At 38.5% G+C, this 21,545-nt stretch overlaps 1 protein-coding gene across 2 annotated transcripts in view; it reads right to left on the bottom strand.

Annotated features, from left to right (window-relative positions):
- Rasgrf2 (Ras protein specific guanine nucleotide releasing factor 2) overlaps positions 1-13,433 on the bottom strand; it is a 238,540-nt gene extending 225,107 nt beyond the window's left edge. Inside the window, exon 1 of one of the 2 annotated variants that reach the window (XM_048800210.1) lies at positions 12,492-13,433. In XM_048800210.1, coding sequence (XP_048656167.1) covers positions 12,492-12,779 — 288 coding nt within the window. In that variant the 5' untranslated portion in view covers positions 12,780-13,433. The remainder of the gene's footprint in view (positions 1-12,491) is intronic. The other variant, XM_048800208.1, reaches the window with a different exon arrangement.
- Between the last annotated feature and the right edge of the window lie 8,112 nt (positions 13,434-21,545).

Here is a 21,545-nt window from a genome sequence, read left to right as displayed (position 1 = left end):
TTAATTTGATGCCATCCAATTTATTAATTCTTGGTATTATTTCCTAAGCTGCTGCTTCTTGATGAAGAAGTTGTTGTTTGCACCTATATGTGCATGACCAGAGGCCAGTAATCATATTGTGGTGCAGATAAGGTGAGAGTGTAAAGTTGCTACTGAAAGAAGACACATTTTCTTTCAGGAGTTTAAAACTTTCTATCTAATTCCTGGGTCTTTGATCCATTTTGAGTTGACTTTTGTGCAGGATCAGAGAAGAATCTGGTCTCATTCTTATGGATAACCAGTTTTCTCAGCACCATTTTAAAAGACTGTCCTTTCTCCAACATGTCTTTTTGATACCTTTGTCAAGGATCAGATCACTGTACCTATGCAGGTTTGTCTCTGTATCTTCTATTCTGTTCCACTGGTTTATGTGTCTGTTTTTATGCCAGTACCACGCAGCTTCTGTTATTATAGTTCTGTTATAATTTGAGATCAGGAATTGTGATACCTCCAAGTATTGTTGTTTGGGGTTTTTTTAATTTGTTTATTTGTTTTTTTACTTTTTTGGTTTAGAATTGCTTTGCCTATTCTGGGCCTTTTGTTGTAAATTAATAAAAGAATTGTTCCATCTAGAAAAAATACAGAACCATTTTTTTCTAGCTCTGTGAAGAATGCCATTGTATTTAGATGGGAATTACACTAAATCTGTATATTGCATTTGGTGATGTGGTCATTTTAATGATAATAATTCTTCCTACCCAAACATGGGAGGTCTTTCTGTCTTCTTCTGCCTTCTTTAATTTCTTAAGTTTCTACAGTTTTCATTAAGAGGTCTTTCACCTCCTTGGTTAGATTTATTTCCAGTTTTTTTTTTTTTGAGGTTATTATTAATGGGATTGTTTTCCTTCTCTGCAGGTTCATTATTGGTGAATAGGAAAACTATTGATTTTTGCATGCTGATTTTGTAACCTGCTGCTTTGCTGAATTTGTTAGCTCTAGCAGTCTTTTGGTGGAGCTTTTTGGGTCTTCTAAGTATAGGATCATATTATCTGAAAACAGTGATAATTTGAATTCTTCCTTTCCTATTTTTATCCATTCTATTTCCTTCTCTTGCATAATTTCTGGCTAGAACTTCTATACTATTCTGAATAGAAATAGTGAGACAGGACACCCTTGTCTTGTTCAAGAGAATGGCATTCTTACATGCTGCTGGTGGGAGCATCCTTGTAGAACTATGTAGGGCATAACACAATCCATCATATACAAGAAACCAATTAACCCTAAAAATTGTTCATCCATAATATTGAAATTGAAATATATATATATATATATATATACACACACACACACACACACACACTCACACACACACATACCCATAAATACATATATCCTTTGAACAACTTCATTTCTGAGTATGCATAATCAACAAAAGGTATACATATATGTACACCAAATGACTCATGTACAAATTTTCATAGTACTATTTGTAATAACTCTATATTAAAGACAACCCAAATGTCCATCAACAGTAAAACTGATAAAGAAAGTGTTGTATACTCACTCAGTAGAAACAAAGAAATGTAAAGGAACAAACTGCAACATCTAACAATATGGATGAATCTTATTGAGGAAAAGAAGCCTGACATAGAAAAAATGCAGTGTGGGCCTGGGTATATGAAGTTCATAACTGGGAAAAAGTAACTAATGGTGTCACAAGGAAGAATGGTGGGTACCCCTGAGGTTAGTTTCTAGAGGGCTGATCATGTCCATTGCTCAGTCTAGATGCTGATCACAAAAAATTTATTGACTTTGTGAAAATACATCAAGTGTCACACTTGTGATTTATGTACTTTTCTGCATGTATACTACACTCAGAAAAAAAAGAGCTTTGTTTTAATTTACTTTAAAATAACAGTATTTAAATAATCTTTAAAATATTAAAAAGTAAAGAATCATTACAAGTATGATCCTTGAATAGTACTGGAGGCATTACATGACCAGAGGCCAGAAATCATATTGTGGTGCAGATAAGGTGAGAGTGTAAAGTTGCAACTGAAAGGAGACAATGTGGTTTATCGTGAGGAACAAATATTAGGTTGGTGAAAATAAAATTACTAGCTTGATGAAGGAACTAGATGGGTCAATACTTATGTCTCTCAAACCCGCTAAACTTTCCATGAAACTCCCTCATCCACAGCACCCACTGTCTCGCAGTTGATTCACAGATCGGTGATAGGCCAGTGATTTTGTCTGACCTTAACATATAAACTGAACAATCAGATTCTATCTCACAAGAATATGAGACTAAATAAATAGAGATGTGCTATGGTAAAAACTGAAATTAAAAAAAAAAATCAGGGCCATTTTCTCCCCTGGAAATGAGCCACATCAGGTGTTTGACTTCACCACTGAAGGAAGAAGAACTTGCTGATCCAGGAAAAAAAAAGACAAGAAAAATGGAATCAAAACGTTGAAATCAGTACGATGGAGGGTATGGCAACCTGAAATCTGGGGAAGCAGAAGCTATGAGGAGACAGAAACAGAGGGAATTAACAAGACATCAATACCCTGAAAACCGGATCAATCAGGAGCATCATCCAAAGAAGAGATAAGTCCCAATAAGGTAGAGAACCACTCACCCTTAGATTACCTTACAATATTTCTCACTGTCCCCCCACACTGAGATGTGACCTTTATTTAAGACAATCTGAGTTCATATTTCTCCCTTGCAATCAAAAGGGCATAACACAATCCATCATATACAAGAAACCAATTAACCCTAAAAACTGTGCCAATACTAGAAAAATGAACTCCATTCTTGATAAATGAAGCCTTGGCAATTGCCTTAAAATAACATTGTCTAGCTGTTGGTCCTCAGGATTGATTCTGAAAAATGAATGAAACATTGGTTTATGGATAACATCCTCACTGTTGCAAAGCTGTGCAAAGCACTGAATGAGAAAAAAAAAAAAAAAAAAGAAAGGAAGATGTCACTTTGGTGAGGAAATGGTGATCTTAACTTCCTGTCTCTGACGTGGCCGAGTGGGCAAAGGCAATGTTTTTCACTCAGGTGGGACAATCTCAAAAGAGGAAGCAGAGGACCCAGTTGGGCACTGCACTAAGGAAATTTCCAGAACTGGGTGCAAGAGGAGCTTGTGGCCAGCCAGAAGGCATCATGGGTGCCAGTGAGGTGCCTGCTTTAGCCTGTGCCCATTTGAATAGCGCCGACCTCCCAGCTAGTTTGTAATAGCCAGAAATGATCACTCTGGTGCATTGGGAGAAGTGTTAATTAGCCCTGAAACATAAAATACTCGGAGAAGAAGAAAAGTTGGAGATATTCCAGGACAGAGAATAAGAAATTTCCCTTAGGTGACTATTCCTTTCAGAAGGGAATTGAGAAGTGAATCCATCCATTATTAACACTCTCAAAGTGTGGACGACCAATGGGACTCTGGAGGGGCCCTTTATCAATGTACTCTTTGCCCCTGATGTCCTCGCTGATTTTCTGGTGGTCTAGGATGGAAGTCTTTGGTTTCCTCTGGTTGGGTTTCCTGTTTGAACTTCCATTTGTTAGTGATTTTGATGAATCTGTCACTGGGATAGGTATTTTATACGTATTTATCTATTTAAATCCTCACAACTGCCTTACATTGGAAATATTATTTCTTCCACTTTATAAATGGTTTTTGACTTAAAAAAAAAAAAAGAGAGAAGCAGCATCCACAGCAACAGTGGCCAAAACTCATTCTTGACTCTAAATGGAAGACAACTCGATGAGTTTGGTGAATAGACTCCAATTAAAAAAAGAGATCTTTATGGCAACATGTAAATCAATGGATGTGTAACTGATATGATTCTGCAATCTGTATACGGGGTAAAAATGGGAGTTCATAACCCACTTGAATCAAAGTGTGAAATATGATATGTCAAGAACTATGTAATGTTTTGAACAACCAACAATAAAAAATTTTAAAAAAAGAGATCTTTCAATGAGAGATCATCAATAATCTAATTGCCCCATAGAATGGGGTCAAATTATGAAAAATCCTTTCACTGTGATCCTGGTTAAACAACTGACTTCTTCGTTTCTTTTCTTTAGGATTTGACACACTGGAATTTATTGGAAAGTTAATTCTACCATTTTATATCTTCACAACAACTGTCTTTGGTTTGTTCCTTTATTATAGCATCAAAGAAACAAAAAGATGACTGCCATTATGATAACACTCATTCTAACAGAAACACATGACAAACTCTTTCCAAGAGAGTTCTTTTCAGAGCTACATCTAGTGCAATCTTCATTGCCAAACAAGACTATGCCAAAGAGGAAAAGAAAAAAAAATTAATGTACAAGTGAAATAACACAATGTCTGGGACTTGCCTTAAGATAATGGGGGGGTAGTGCATGTGGAGGGAAACAGACATAATAAAAAATGACAGAAAGCTGAAGAGTTTGGAAGCTGGATGATGACATTCTGTAAACTATTCTATTTTGTATGTGTTAAAGAATTTTTTAAAGTGGAAGGATGGAAAAAAACTTCCTAAGTGTTCTTAATAATGAAAGCAAAAAAGATGAAAATCAGAGAAGAATTGTATTGGAAAGTAAGTAACAAAAATGCTAGCTGACGAATGTGCTCACTGCTTGCCCTGTGCCAGGCCCTATGCTAGGAGCCTGGCCTGGATTATTGCCCACGGCCTCACAACAACCCGGTGAGGTCAGTATGGTCATAATCCCCACCCCCCAGCCCGAGAATCAGGCTTAGAAAGAGAAATTGTTCAAGATCATGTCTCTTGAAAGTAGTGGAGCCAAGACTGAAGGCTACACAGTTTAACTCCTAAATAAACCTCACCTCACCTGGACATGAATATCCTTAAAGGTAGAAGAAAGCAAATTCATATTGGATATGAGTGGCCTTCAATTCCTGTGAATCACTAGCATTGTCTCATCATGATACTTCTGTAATGAGTGACACTGTTACATAATGGGAGACCAAGTTATCACCTCCCTGTTCCCCCATTGCTAACCCCAGGAAAGCTCCAAGCTTTCAAACAGGCGTCTGTTTGCAAGGACTAACCCCACTGTTCTCATTAGTCACAAGAATGGCATGGGCTCATAAACACAGTTCAGGAAATGATTCAGGCATTGTCTAAATTAAATCAGACACTGACAGAATAAAACATCTCAGGAACCCGAAAATAATGTTAAATACCAGCAGCTAGAATCCCTCACATCCCTGCTGTATGACTATCACAAGCCTCAGCAATGTCCTATCACAAGTATTGGAAAAGTGAAACAGTGGACTACGTTCTTTAAAATGAAGCACAAGATAATCAATAAGTTTTATTTTTAAGCATAGATTGTTTTACCTCATTTTATTTGTATCTTCTTAAATCTTATGAGAATTATAATTCAATTTAATGAACTCTGATGTTATAATTGTTCTTATATAAACCTCCCCAACATTTTTGTGGGGGGGATTGAACCCAGGGGCACTTAACCACTGAACCATGTCCCTAGCCCTTTTTATATTTTATTTTGAGACAGAATCTCACTAAGTTGTTTAGGGCCTTGCCAAGTTGCTGAGGCTGGCTTTGAACTTGCAATCGGCCTCCCAAGCCACTGGGATTACAGGCATGCATCACGGCACCCAGCTAGACAACCCAAACTTTCTTTATTGTTTCTTCCTTCACAGTTCAAAATCAACAACAACAAAAAGCTTAATAGTTAAATAAATGCATATCAACTCAAATTTGGGGGTTTATTTCTGCCTTTTCTTTAAAATTATATTTGGAGAATTTTGCAGTCACTGTGAGGAGTTTCAGGGAAAATTATTTGAACCTTTATTTTTCATTGAATCATAAGCTTTTAAAGTGCCAATAAAAAGGAAAACTATGAAAACATGTGCTTTCTGCATCTCTGTTCCATCTACCGATGCCAATATTTTCTGCAAAAACAATTAAAAAAAAACACAAAAACTGCTACTGTTCTTTTTTTCCCCAAAAAAATATATATCACAATCATATTTCAACTCCTTGGGCAAAAATAGTAACATATATCCTTTGGTGGTGCCAAATTAATGTATTTTAACTCAATCAACTAAAATTTAAATGTTACACCAATGGAAATATAATGAATAATCTGGAAGACTGGTGAGTTTTTAGAAGGGCCAAATATTACAAAATAGTCAAATATTTCACACAGTGCTACGTCCATACCTAACAAACATTATTTCTAGTTTCATTTACTAAGATGTTACTTACACAATCATGTTACTGAGAAATACATCATTCAGTGAATTCATTTAGTGGACATTACAGTGTGCTTATATAAACCTAGATGGTATAGCCCACTGCAAACCCACACTGTGTGCTACAGTTACTGTGGGGTACGCAGTCCATCGTTGATTCAATGGTCTTTATGCAGTGCAGGGCTATTTACAGGGCTTTATTTAAGGTAAACAGATTCCACAGAAGAATTTATATTTCTGTAATTAATATAATAGAATCATTACACGTCCTTAGTCCTGAAAAATAAAGCTCCCTCAACTATACAGATTAGATTGTAACTCACCTCTTGAAATGTCAATGATACACAGAAAATCTGCAAACCCCCATCATATATAACTGCATAAACAGTTTAATATTCAATGATTGAATGTAAAAATCTTAATAAACAATACACACACACATTCCTTTCTTTTAGGATAAATAAATAGGCATAAAAACACCAAGTAACTTTAAAGTTGTAAAAATTAGGATTTAAGACCCAAATAAATCCATTTGCCAATCTGCTTTATTTTATCAAAAAATAACCTTAAAGAATAAGATTTTCTTTTCGATAAAATTTAGATTATATTGACTATAATATTGACTACATTTTTAAGTAGTATTGGAGAATGTGGATAAATCAATTTAAAAATATAATATGTATTACATAGATAGCAATACAATTGTTTTAGTAAACTATGATTTTTCTAATTTTCAACTTAAAAAATTTATAATAAGCTACAAATAATTTTCTTGCTAACAACAAAACATTTGGCCATCACAAATACTCTAGGTTTATTATCCAATGTAAGGTCTCTATTATTCAATTCCAAAAGAAATAAAAAAGTTATCATACATATTTTTCATCACTCAATAGTGCACTCAATTTTTCTCTGAAATTTGAAATAGTTGTTACTTAATAAACCCACAGAAAAATAATTATCAAAGAAAAATATAGTTTTGAGTACATCTATCACATCAAAGATGGATTTTCCTATGTTGAATTCTCAATAATAAATATAATAATCTGAAAACAGTAGGTCTGGTGTAGTCAAAATTAAAATAGCTAAATTTTACTAATCAATGAATTTCTTTTCTTTGTTTAATGGAGGAACAATTACAAAGTATAAGTAATAAATTATTTTGGTTCTCCAGAATAATTTATAATGTTATATTTTTAAACATCTTATATGACTTAGCATATAAATTTATTCCATTTTCCCTTTATTTGTGGTTAGTAAGGAAAGGTTGAAAAGAAAACATGGATTTGATTATTAAACATCAATTAAACAACATGAACAAAAATGAAAATCCACCATCCACACTCTATACCCCCTGCAAATATTTAAGAGTTTGCATGTAACTCTGTCTAATTCAATGAAAGGATTAAAGTCTTTTTCTTGTAATCAAGTTAGGAAAGTTAAAATAAGGTGATAGGAAATAATAGTAATGAGGTGATAGGAAAATAATATAAATGTGAATCCCTTTTGAGATTAAATCAATATGTTTAATTCATCACAAATATGACAAGTATCTACAGTACACACTTGCAGAGCTAAGGAGATACCCCACACACACCAAACAAGGCAGTTGGGCTATAGAAATTTTAACATCACTAGAAGAAGAAGAAGAAGAAAGCAGGCTTTGTTGCTGTACACATCTCTTGCTAGCAGGCAAGACAACTACTTAAACATACCAGACTAACTGGGATGTGTGCTTTTAAAAAATAATACCTATTTTTCAATATCTTTATTCACTTATTTTTATATGATACTGAGGATAGAACCCAGTGCCTCACATGTGCAAAGCAAGCTCCCTACCACCAAGCCACAGCCACAGCCACAGCCACAGTCACAGAATATGTACTTTTTACACCAAGTACAAGTATCTACAAAGGTCCATCTTTGAAGTAAAGGCATTCCCAATGAAATTGTTTGTTTAAAAGTAAATCCCAGGGGGAGGGAAGAGGGCAAGGAAGGGAATAGTACCAGAATGGAAATGGGGAAAACTATGTTATATTTATTTATGAATATGTTAAAATGAACCCCACTGTTATATGTAACTACAATGACTAAAAAAAATTTTTTTAATTCAAGTAAGTCAAATTTTTCTATGAACATATATTGGTCTACAGTTGTATTTCTCAAGAATTAACAATAGTCATTTAAATAGTTTTCAAAGGGTAATATAAATGAACAAAATAGTGATTCACACATTACATTCACGACTCCCATCTCATCCACATTTTCCATTTTTTAAACATCAGTGGTAGAGTGCTCACCTAGCACGTGTGAGGTACTGGGTTCGATCCTCAGCACCACATAAAAATTAATTAATTAATTAATTAATTAAAGGTATTGTGTCCATCTACAACTAAAAAAAAATTTAAAAATCAGTTTTAAATATAATCTCCTTAGCAAGGCACTCTATGGCATAGTTAGCATTCATATCTGGAGTTGGACTTTAATTAGCTACTTAGAATTGGTCTAGCCTCAGTATTAACATAGGTAAAAAATAAAAATGATGATGATGACAACAATCTCCAAGAGCTAAAGTGAAGTTTAAATTAGATGAAGTGATGGAGGATAATATTTCAAGCACAAAGTCAGACATACAGAAGGTACTTAAGAAATGCATGTCCCCTTTCTCCTTAACACCCTTACCTATAATGAGAGGGAAGTTTTTCATTTCCCATTAAATGGAGCTTTCTTAAGAAGAAGTGCTAAGGGAGTTCATAACCCAATTGAGTCAAATGTATGAAAGATGATATATCATGAGCTTTGTAATGTTTTGAACAACCAATAAAAAAATAAATAAAAAAAAAAGAAGAAGTGCTATCCAGACACATTTGGAGAAAAGAAACATCATTTTGGCGAAAAGGAACCACTTAGAAAACCAAATTCATTGTGATTATATCACTATTACTATGCCAAAAAAAGTAGTCACCGTATAAGGCTGATAAGAGAGCCTAGCAATATGCCAAGGAGTCTCAAGGGAAATCTTGAAACCCTAAGAAATGCATGAAGCAGTGTATATTTGGAAAGTGACAAATACCTTTCATTTTTTGTTTGTTTGTTTTGTTTTTGTTTTCCCACATAACTGGAAACAGTTTTAGACAAACAGCTAAAAAAAAAATAGAAAAAGAAAAAACCTTGGATTTTTTTCTTTTCTTTGGTCAACCAATTTACTTTGAATCATTATTTAAATAAAGCAAAATAATGAGTGTTTTCGTGTAATTACCATAAAAACACAATTAATTATAATTTTAAAATTAGAAGTAGAATTTAAACTCTTAAGAATGTTTAGAGACAATGTATACCACGAATTACATCAATCATTGTAACTGTTGAAGACACTATATGTCTTCATCCATTGGAAAAGATAAGAATGTCTCTCAGCTGGCATACATCTGTAATCCCAGCTACTAAGGAGGCTGAGGCAAAAAGATTGAAAGTTTGAGGCTAGCCTGGGCAACACAGAGAGACCCTATCTCAAAATAAAACATAAAAGGGGCTGTAGAAGTAGTTCGGTGGTAGAGTACTCAGGTTCAGTCTTGCAGTACTACCAAAAAAAAAAAAAAAATCTCTGTCAATGATGTTACTCTAACTCTGCATATCTGCTGACCTGATTTTTCAGAATGTCCCTTTCAGTCACCTGCTTGTCCTCAGCTTCTCAGATGCACTGTTTATTACAGATTCCCATAATCTTTAAATCTGTGAAACTGCCTTTCACATCCCCCACAGGCAAAAAGCTCATGCCATCCATTTGAACCTTGGAAACAGAAACTGCCAATATTGGAAGGCAGTTTAAAAATCATGTTATTTCCAAATGCTTAATTTTCACATATTACGACAGAGATTTCACAGGGTGGGGACGGAGGAAACATTAAGAGATCTGCTTAAAGAGTCACAAGGCAACATGGTGGAAGAAAACTACTGTCTCTTGAAATCTTATTTCAAGTTCTTACCTTCAACTAGGGTTATAGGGTTGAGGATAGAGTTACACAGAAAGCTCTAGAAACATATGTGGAGAAGATGACCTTGAGATCACATCCTCCCTCAAGCTCACCAGTCACTCAGGTCCATGACTCCTCAGAGTTTGGGAGGATTCAATCATAACAGAAACACAATTAACCCAAAGGGAACCAATGGCATAAACTGTAGATTTAATATAGTGTTTCTCCTTCTTTCTTATTTCCACAACATTATCTTATTAATTCTTCAAATACGACCAGATAGGCAGCCTTATTATGACACACAGATTAAGCATTAGTCTGCTGGGCTAACCCAAGTCACCAAAGCATGTCTAACATAAGACAAAATTTAAGAGACTTCCCAATCCTACTTTGAATCTATTCTGGAATGGTGGCTTCTCTACATCTTAGTTTTAGATTCAAATATGAAAGCTTCTAATTTCTTACGTAGAACCTTTCATATTAAAGATGCATAAAATGACTGAGAAATGATCATAACTCACATGATTGTAAAAAGAGAAAAAACTTCTCATAAGACCTCTTTAGAACTTCCACTTGAAAGTCAAACTATTTGAGAATTCCATTTCTTTATTAAAGTCTGACTTAAAGAAAAACTGTCCTGAAGATAAGAATCCAGTATTTTCCAAGTAGAAAAATACCGGTTTACATATAATGACAACAGGTCAGAGAGCTATATAGGTTGTAACAAGTAACAGCTCCCCACCCAGAGCTAAAAAGAAAAAGAGAAATTAAAGTACCTTCTTTTATTTTAGACACAATAACTTAAAAACCTATTTGTTTTGCTTTCTGTGGGGCATTGGTATACACGATTTTTAAAAAAAGAATCTCATCAATAGAAAAAAATCTGTTTCCTCAAAAACTCTTCTAATTTAAATTCTAAAATGCACAACTTGAAATTTAGGTTTATATTTCCAGTGCTTATACCTACCAAGTTGGAAATCAGTTTTTCAAATGACTCTGAACATACCCTCAACCACCAAAGGGCATATTTTTAAAATTTCGGATTTGTAAGTGTTATAACAAGTGTAATCAGTTAAGTTCATTAATGATTTACAGTGACACCAAAGTGGAAAAAAAAAATGAAACTTCTGAATGATCTAGTTTTAACTCTTTTTCATTTTACACATTGTTTTATGAGCCCCAAGAGGTTAGGTAAGTATCTTCTGCATTATTTCCTGGCTAGCGCCTCCCACAGCCTCTGTAGTCTGCAGCAGATACAGTTTGGTCTGACTTGCATGGAAAATTCAGCTACGAAATATTTTTATTCAACAGCTAAGACAATCAGTCCCCCCGCACCCCTATCCACAAGGTTTGGATCTAGAAGCAAAGTGAGAACATTTGGGAGCACAAAATTAGTCTGCTTTTATTTTAATAACCAAACTGTGATTGAAAAGAAATATTTTGTATTTGCAGAAACGGGGGACAGGGGTTACTAAATCTAGAAGGTCCCTCCTACCCACCCTCTGCGCACACCACAAAACTTACAAAATTGTGACCCAGAATTTAAAGCTCGCACTCAATTTCAAAGCATTCATTTAAAAGTACAGAAGCGTCCTTTTTAAATGCCCACATTTTGACACACAGCAAGAATGTGGCCGACCAAATATTAACCCTAAGAAGAATGGATGGATACACATTTACCGTCATAACTGACCCCATCAGGTCAAATGTTTAGCAAAGTAAACTGACCTAAACCACAAGGACTGACGGAAAATGATGAACAGGAGTGTCTCTGGGTTTTGAGAACACCGTTAGTTCCCAGCACAGCCAGCGGTCAATCCTCCGCAGGTAAAGAAATCTACACGCGCCCGCGGGTAAGGGAGAAACCAAACTTTCCCAAATAAGTTAGTTGGGTCTTGCCAATCTAAATCCAACAGGTGTCAAAACACATCACCACACAAAATCCTTCTGAACAAGTTCTAGAAAAGCACCGGATGGTTAGCAGAGAAACTGAAACGACCCGACCTTCATCAGGATTGGGAAAAAGCCGGGACCCTGTTCCAACTGATCACTTGGTCGTGGGGTGGGAGAGATGAAGATGGGAGAATCCCTGTATGCAGGTGGGGAGACGCTAGGAGATGTCCTGCCACAGACTCTGCAGAGGGATCTTGGAGCACAATCCCTGAGCTCTGTTAAATCCCCCTCTCACCCCCAAGCCACACACACATACATGCTTCCCTAGGGTTAGAACAGCTTGGGAGTGCCGAGGTTACAGACTGGGAGACTGAGAAGGGAGGGTGTATAGTACCTGCTTGTCCAGAGTGTCCCGGGCCCCTCCAGGTCCGGCGCCTGCCCTGGGTGGCGCGGGTGTCCGTTCGCAGCTACAGCCCTCCAGGAGGTACATGCCCGCCGGGCGGCCGCTCTGCTCGCCCTCGAAGTAGAAGAGCACATTTTGGTAAAGAGCAAACCACTTCTCGTGCCAGCGACTCGCCTCCGCCGCCTTCTTGCTCAGGAAGCCGCGCTTGGTGCCCTCCTTGCGCGCAAGGAAGGCCAGGTACAGGGCGTGCCCCTCGTTGTAGCGCACGCTCTTCTGCATGGTGAGAAGGCTAGGGAGGTTCGGTTGGCCTCCCGCTTCACCCCAGCCTCAGGGCCATCGCTCGGCAGTCTCCCCCGAGGGCACGCCTGCTCTGGTGCTGGCTGGCGTAGGGCGCCCCTTTCCCGACACAGCGCGCAGGGCACCCTGCCCGTCCCCGGGGAGCGGCCGCGCGCGGGTCTAAGAGGCGCAGAGCAGGGTCTGGGACACGTTCTCCGCCCAGATCGCCGCCCTACCCTCGAGACGAAAGTCGCCGAGCCTGGGACGCCTGGGTGGAGAGCGGTCCCCGAGGGCACCGGAACCCGCCGCCGCTTCGCCCAAAGTTGCGGGAGCCGAGCCCCCGCGGCGGGCTGGGCGGTGCGATGCGCGGCAGCAGAGAAGGACTGTCCTCGGGCAACGCGCTCCGGGAGACAGAAGGTAAAACGTCACGTGGGAGATCAGCTGTAATCGGCTTGGAGACCGATTTAAAGGGCAAAGTCGGCGCAGTGGCGTGGCGGCGGCGGTGGCACAGCGCGCTCACCCCAGTGTGGGCTTTTCCCTTTCCTGCCCTGGCCCAGGCCTGTGCCCCAGCGCCGCCCGGATGGGGCAGAAAGCTGCAAGGTCGAGGAGCCAGGAGGCACCACACACCCGCTCACAGGCACAAGGCGTGAGCGCACACACACACAAAAACAAACACACTTACATACACACAGACAAATGCATACTCACAAAATGCACACTTAGACCAATACATTCACACAAACACAATGCGCACATACACACAAATACACACATACAAATGAACATTCATGCACAGACACATACATACGCACACTCACAGTATACATTTGCACAAATACACATTTACACAATGGTCACACTAATACAAACAAGAATACACACAAAATACACATATAGAAAATGTCACCCACAGTGTGCACTTCTTTTTACAAAAGTACAAATACACACTGTTATGCAGGTAACACCACACATGCTTGCATTGAGATGCTGGCTGAAACACAAACTCACACACAACATATACTCATATACACATTTGCAGTCATACACATTAACATAAACAACACAGACATATAAACCTATTCACAAACAATACAAACACCTTGTTATACACAGACTCACACAAGCAATCATAAACACATATACAATGAATACACATACACACATTCACATACAAACACATGTACAACACATCCACCCCAAAATTCTTATACACACACATAACAGATAAATACAAATTCACACAAATCCATAAATTTACACAGACCCACTAGTACACCACATGCCCACACTCACTCCCACAGGTATGTTCCCATGGCAGTAGGAGTCCCAATGTGGCTTTTTATAAATGGCAACTTGGGCTTTTCTGCTTGTAGCTGCACTTTAGTGTTTTAAATGAACAGGGAAAGTTAATGAGAGCAGCCCCGTGTTCCCAAAAGTCATCAGATATATTTCTTCCTCTTGGACACAGCAATCCTGTTTTTTACAGGATTAAAATAAAAGAAATTAAATTTTCAGTGCAGAGTTTTCAAACAGGAAAAAATACCACCAAGGGAGACATTACTGACTGGCCGGGGCAGAATCCATCCCCAGAAGCCAAGCTATCAGGCTCACTGGATACTAGGACAGGAATTCATTTGATTAACAAATTTCAGAGCTATAGCTACAGAACCAAGGACACCCCACCCCCACCCCTATAATATATAAGTGGAAAAAGAAATGATGTGCCCACAGCTTTGAGAGAAAGCTAGTGCAACCCCAAGGAGGGCCTGGTGTTTGATTCTGCTACACAATTTTTATTCCCCTTAGTCACTTACCATTAAAACAGTTTGCCATAACGTGTTTATTTTTAAAGTAAACTATAATAAAATGCTTTTCTGGGCAGTGACTCTGTGTCAATACACCTGTCTTGTCCCTCTAGTTATGTTTTCACAAATTGGTAGCCGCGGGGTTCTGCCTGTTCTGTAGAGGCTGCCTTTGCAGAATATTTTAACTCTGCCTCACTGAGCAGCTGAGTGGTTTTTGCATCTTACTGTCAAGAAAAACTTTCACTATTAAAAACTGCATAATAGAAAAATTGCCATTTTGAAGTGACTCTGTGAGAACAGTGGTCATTCTTTTTACATATTTTTACATATCTAAAGGACAGAGCTGTGCTGGCTTGGGTTTACCCCAGCTGGGATCTGACATTGATTGTTCTGTGGAAGAAAGACAAGTTACAGAGACTGCACAATGTTTTGGGCCAATTGCAAGGGAGATGGTGATGGGCTCAGGGGGCCTTTTTTTTTTTTCCTTCTCTTGGGTGCATTCCAGTTCTGAGAACCAACCATAAGAAAGTAGGCACCTGCGAAGAGCATGAGAAGAAGATTAACATTAAACAGGGATGAGAGGTGGGAGGGAAAGGGAGAGAGAAGGGAAATTGCATGGAAATGGAAGGAGACCCTCAGGGTTATACAAAATTACATACAAGAGGAAGTGAGGGGAAAGGGAAAAATAATACAAGGGGGAGAAATGAATGACAGTAGAGGGGGTAGAGAGAGAAGAGGGGAGGGGAGGGGAGGGGGGATAGTAGAGGATAGGAAGGGCAGCAGAATACAACAGACACTAGTATGGCAGTATGTAAAAATGTGGATGTGTAAGCGATGTGAATCTGCAATATGTATACGGGGTAAAAATGGGAGTTCATAATCTGCTTGAATCAAATGTATGAAATATGATATGTCAAGAGCTTTGTGATGTTTTGAACAACTAATAATAAAAAAATTAAAAAAATAAAAAAATAAAGGGGGAAAATAGCAATGAGTTGCCATGTCTAGAAATCCTAATTACTACTTGTAGATTAAGGTAGAATTCGGATAATTTGACAGAAAATAAAAATTTAAAAAAGAAGAAGAAGAAGAAGAAGAAAAGGAAGGAGAAAAAGACAGTGAGAAGGGGGAAAGGAAAGGGAGAAAGGAAGGAAGGAGAAATTGTATCTGAATTGTCCAAAGCTTCTCAGGTTGCTGGGTGAAAAGTGTACAACCTAATCCACAGCTTTTCAAAATCCCAAACTCAAGCCTTATCTTTCAGACACAGAAGGTAGGTTTAATTTTTTAAATTTTTTAAATTATTATTATTATTTTTTTTTTTTTTTGCTTTTCCTAAACTGTTTTATTTGTAGAACTTTGGGCTGTAAGAGTTTTTGTAGTGACCTTTCCCTATGGTTTCTGTAAATCATAAATGCTTCAGCACTGGGTTCCTGGAGAAATATGTTTTACAGGCAAAGAGAAATTTCCCTTCTGCCTTCTGAAGTTTTACTGGAATAAACAAAGAAAAATTGGAGAAAAAATACAAATTTATTTCGTGCACATAGGCAATGACATAGTGTAATTAACCACTAGCCCAAAATATTTCAGAAGCTTATGTGCCCCCTTTGTCTATAGGATAGGGTGAGAATGAGAAATGTAGACAATTTTGAAGGGTCTAAATTTGCTAGGAGAATGAATGGTTCCAGAAACAATCTTCAAAATTTGAATATGCCCAGGGACAGTCTTTTTTTCTTTTTCTTTCTTTTTTATTTTATTTATTTATTTAGCTGTAGATGGACACCATACCTTTATTTTATTTATTTATTCTTTTGTGGTGCTGAGGATTGAACCCAGTGCCTCACACATGCCAAGCAAGCGCTCTATCACTGAGCTACAACCCCAGCCCCCAGATGCTGTCTTATAAAGGAATTCTGTCCAGGTGTGGTTACATTCCTCAGGCTTCTCTCCAGAGACAGGTGCAGATGGAAGGCAGTTGTGTTCCTCTTGCAGTCAGATGTTAATGCATGTACAGAAATTCCAAAGCAAGCTCTCCTGCTTTTTTGTTGTTGTTGTTGTAGTTGTTCCTGGGATTGAACCCAGGAGTGCTTAAACACTAAGCCATATCCCCACACCTTTTTATTTTTTTATTTTGAAATAGGGTCACTTTAAGTTGCTTAAGGAACTGCTAAATTGCTGAAGCTGGCTTTGAACTTGGATTCTACTGCCTCAGCCTTCTGGGATTACAGACCTGAGCCTGTTTTTAAGACCTTTTCAGGTTTTTGGAGGTATCATTTGCTACACCCCAACAATATTAAGCAAAGGCAAAGTATTACCAAGATCCTTTTCTTGGCCTGAAAGGTCATTTAAGGAATTGTCATTTTGATGGCTTTTAAATGTGGAAACCAGGGTATTTAGTAATGCAGGATCACTAAGGATCCCAGGCAGGTTCTAAAAGATACATGTTACCTTCTTCTGCACAGATCCACGCTTTTGGGGGGGGGGGCAGGTGGGTACTGGGATTGTACTCAGGGGCCCTCGACCACCACTGAGCCATATACCCAGCCCAATTTTGTATTTTATTTAGAGACAGGGTCTCACTGAGTTGCTTAGAGCCTCACCATTGCTGAGGCTGGCTTTGATCTTGTGACCCTCCTGCCTCATCTTCCCAAGCCGCTGGGATTATAGACATGCGCCACAGCGCCTGGCGGGCAGATCCATTTCAGTGTTGTCTATTATACTTACTTGTAAAGCTGGGTTCTTCCCTAAATATGTATGACCTAAAAGGATTAGTTATTTCTTGTCCCTAGTATTCTTTCAACCAAGCAGAATCCCTTATTTATCAAATATGAGATACAAAATACTCAGAGCCAATAAAAACTGAATTACTCAGAGCCAATAAAACCACTTAATCTGGTGCCTATGATGTTTCACCTAACTTAACCTTCTGGATAGCCCAAATTTATCCTTCATATACTAAAATAAATAAGCCATGCATATTTACTGAAAAGCTAAGATAATTTAGCATTTCCTTGATAATTTAAGGTCAGTGTTTTTAACACTATCATCTAGAGCACAGCTGTCCTTAGCCTGTTTCTTTTATGCAAATTAGAACAAGGCACACCCTCTGGGATGATAGATGAGGGCAAGACTGTCCCTGTGTGTGCACACAGCCCTGAAAACCTGAACCTGGTAAGTGGATGGTGCCTTTGTGTGATTAAGAGGTAACCCTTCCCCCGAATGGGTGTGGATCTGTGCAGGAAGCCCTGTGCGGTCACTGACCTAAACAACTGAGCATGGTGACAGATGCTGTGTCCTTCCAAGTGCTTGTGAGTGGCAGTTTCCTCTGGATTTCCATGCCTGTTCACAAACACAGTCTTTTCCTTCCCACTAACTCCATCCCAACCTTCTAATTGTCATCTTCTGATCTCTTGAAGACTCAGAGACCAGACCACCCAGCTTAAAGAACTTTGTGAAACATAAACTTATTAAACATAAATGAGAAGATTTTGACCTTAATGATGGTCAAGGAAAGGTTCCATACTTTGTTCAACCATAAAATGTTCCTTACAATGGTCTTTATGACAGCAAATTTAGAAACACTCCAACTGTTCACTAATGGAGGAATGGTTAAGTAAGTTATGATACACAGGGAATTCTTAAGACCTAAGATGTGATTTAGTGGTAAGTAAAAGTACCACCCTTCCCACCTTCATAGCAAAACTCTCCCTTGAATTGACAATCTGTACATGCAGATCCTTCTCTGCATTCCTCCTGAACCACACCATTCAGTCCTCTGAGCCACACCACCCATCTGAAACCACTATTCTCACGGTCACCAACAGTCCCCATGTTGCCAGATTCTGTGGTCAGTTTTCAGTCTGCCGCTGATTGGACATCAAAGCAGCATTTGATACAGCTGATCACTGCTTCTATCTCCTTTCTTGAAACATTTTATTCCCTTAGCTTCTGGGTCACCACACTCTCCTGCCTTTCTTAACACCTCTTCCTTTTCTCATCTCCTCTTCCTAACTTCTGAGTTGTAGTTTGCCCCAGAGCCCTCTCCTGGGCTGTCTTCTCTTTACATTTTTTAAAAAATTATTATTATTCATTCAATGGCTTTTTTTTTTCCTTCCCGGTGCTGGGAATTAAACCCAGGGCCTTGTTCGTGCTAGACAAGCACTCTACTGCTGAGCTACACCCCCCAGCCCAATCCCATGGCGTTACACTAAGTCTCTCCACCTCCCTCTTGTGTATCTGCCTACTCGACGTCTCCTCTTGGATATCTAATAGGCATCTCAAGCTCAACACATTCAAAACTGAACTTGTCTATAAAGAAACAACTGTTCTTCCCACTGTCTTCTCCTTTCGGTATACAGCAACTTCATCCTCCTTCTGCTTCTGAAGTAAAAATCTTGAAGTCATCTAAAAATCCTTTCATCCTCTCACACCCAGTTCAGCTCTGCCTTCAAAGAATATTCTGAATCTAACCTCTCCTCACAACCTCCTTGGGTACCCCCTGACCCAATCCATCATTACCATCTCTCCTCTGGACCCCTGGAGCTGTGTCCTACTCATTTCCCTATGTTAAATTTTACTATCCTAAAGTCTGTTCTCTACTCTGCAGCTGGTGAGCATCTTTGAACATGTAAATCGCTGCCAGCCTCTTCTCTGATCAACACCTTCTAACATCTCCCCACCATATACACCTAAAACTCAGACTCCGTACCACAGTACTGCAAGTCCTACCTGTGGCTCCCTCCCCACATTCCACTTTTTCTGTCCTGAGCCCAGGCCTTTGTCCTGGTTGTTCTCTGAGTTGGAATGCCCCTCCCCATTACATGACTGGCTCCTGTCCAGCACCCCTTCCTTAGAAGCCTGCCCCCCACCAGCCCACCCACAATAGCACACTCTACGTCTTTAACTCTTGGCCTTATCCTCATTTCCCTCTGGAGGTCCTCACCACCAGACATTCCAATACGGAGGCTGATTGTTGATATTTCCTGCCTCCCAAACAGCACCTAGAACATCACTGACTGATAGTAACTTTCCATAAATATCCGTTGAAAGAATATCAAGACAGAATGACATCCATGAGGGTATTTAACTTCCAGGGAAGAGAAAAGAAACTTCTTTTCCACATCAATAATTTTTTCCATTAATTCTTTCTGGGACTGGCTCTTATACTATCTATCCTGCTTTTTAACTTTCTTTTATCCCTTTTCCTCAGGACACTTCACAATCTTCCTCCACTCCAAGTTTAGCCTCTGGAAGAATCTAGATCATTCCTTGGAGTTCCTGTGATTCCAGAGTATAATAGAGACTGTGGAGTACTCCTAGGTATCCTCCTTTGGGACTGAATGGCTTATTCTGTCTCCCCACTTCCCCACCCTCCCATCATTCTAAACTTTGCACTTAGAATGTCTATTGGCAATTGGCCCTTTCTGGAAATTGACCTTAGCCGGATGGAGCCACCTCACCAAGATCACATCAATATGGTGCAACAGAAGGTTTTAGAACAGCAAAGCATAGTGGTCTTGCATTTTTTGCATATCTTCCTCCCTCTTTCTTCTGCCCATGATGTTTCTTCCTTTTAGAACACCTGGTTCAAATGGGAGCTGCCATCTTTTTACAGATCCTACTAACATGGCCACAGTGATTGTTCTAAGATTGGGCACCTCATTCAGCTGCACCCGAATGAGCTGCCCCCTAGGATCTGAACTAAAAACCAGGAAGACCTTCCTGAGTTCCTTTCAGATGTGTAATCATAGGAATGACAGAGTATATAAGATCATGGCTCTGGAATCAGATGTGTAGAGTCAGATTCCTCCTCTGTTACATATTAATTATGGAACCTTAACCAAACCACTACTTAATCTCTTCAAGGCTCAGCTTTCTTATCACTAAATTAGAGATGATAAGTTCTATCTTAGGGGGTTTTCGTTGTTGACGGTGTGATGATGGTGGTGGAAATTAAACCTAGGGCTTTGTGTATGCTAAACATGTGGTTTACCAATGAGCCACACTCCCCTGATACATTCTTTGCACTTAAAAAAAAAAAAAAACAAGCTAATTGTGGTGCACGTGTCTTATAATAAACTTAACATATTTAAAGAATACTATTTGATGAGTTTCAACATATTTGTATGCCCACTAAGTCATCACCACAATCAAAATAAGAAATATTTCCATCACTCCCAGAAAAATTTCATTCTCCTTTAAAATCTCTCCTTCCTACCTTTCCTTCCCCTTCACCCTGTGAAATTGCTGGTCTACTTTATCACTGTGAGTTAGTTTGCATTTTCTAGATTTTTAAATATTTGGTATGCACTCTTTTTGCTTGGCTTCCTTCATTTAACATGATGATTTTTAAGATTTATTTAACTTGATGAGTATATTGGTGGTTTATTCCTTTTCCTAATGAATAGTATGTGATTGTACTGTAATATATTAGCCAGGCATACCATGCCTATTTGTCCTTTGTGTTAACCCAAGAATGCTCAGATTTTCTCCTCTGTTTTTTTTTTTTTTTAATTCAATTTTCTGGTGTTAGCCCTACATTTAGTCCTGTTATCTGATGGCGTGAGGTATGAGTTCCTAGGTTCCTATTTTTGCATGTGACTATTCCAGCATCATTTGTTGAAAAGATCGTTCCCTCCCTGTGGATCTCCCTGGCATCCTTGTCCAACATCAATGGACCTTACATGTGTGGTCTATTTCTGGACTTTATTTCATTCCTTTGATGTCTACTTTATATAAACATCATGGTACCATGATTATTTTAACTTTCTAAAAAGTCTTAACATCAAGTTGTTTAAAACTTTCAGCTTGGTTCTTCATTTTCAAATTGTTTTGGCTATTCTAAGTCTTTTGTGTTTCTACACATATTTTTGATTCAGCTTGTAAATTTCTATGTGAAAAATCAGGCTGGGGTTTAGATCAGAGTTGGCTTGAATCTGGAAGCCCTCCCATCCATGATCAAGTTTCT

The sequence above is a fragment of the Marmota marmota genome, unplaced genomic scaffold (assembly GCF_001458135.2).
Source record: "Marmota marmota marmota unplaced genomic scaffold, marMar, whole genome shotgun sequence".
NCBI classification, from domain to species: domain Eukaryota; kingdom Metazoa; phylum Chordata; class Mammalia; order Rodentia; family Sciuridae; genus Marmota; species Marmota marmota.
Note: the sequence above shows the minus strand (reverse complement) of the source record. Positions and strands in the feature narration are given on the sequence as shown.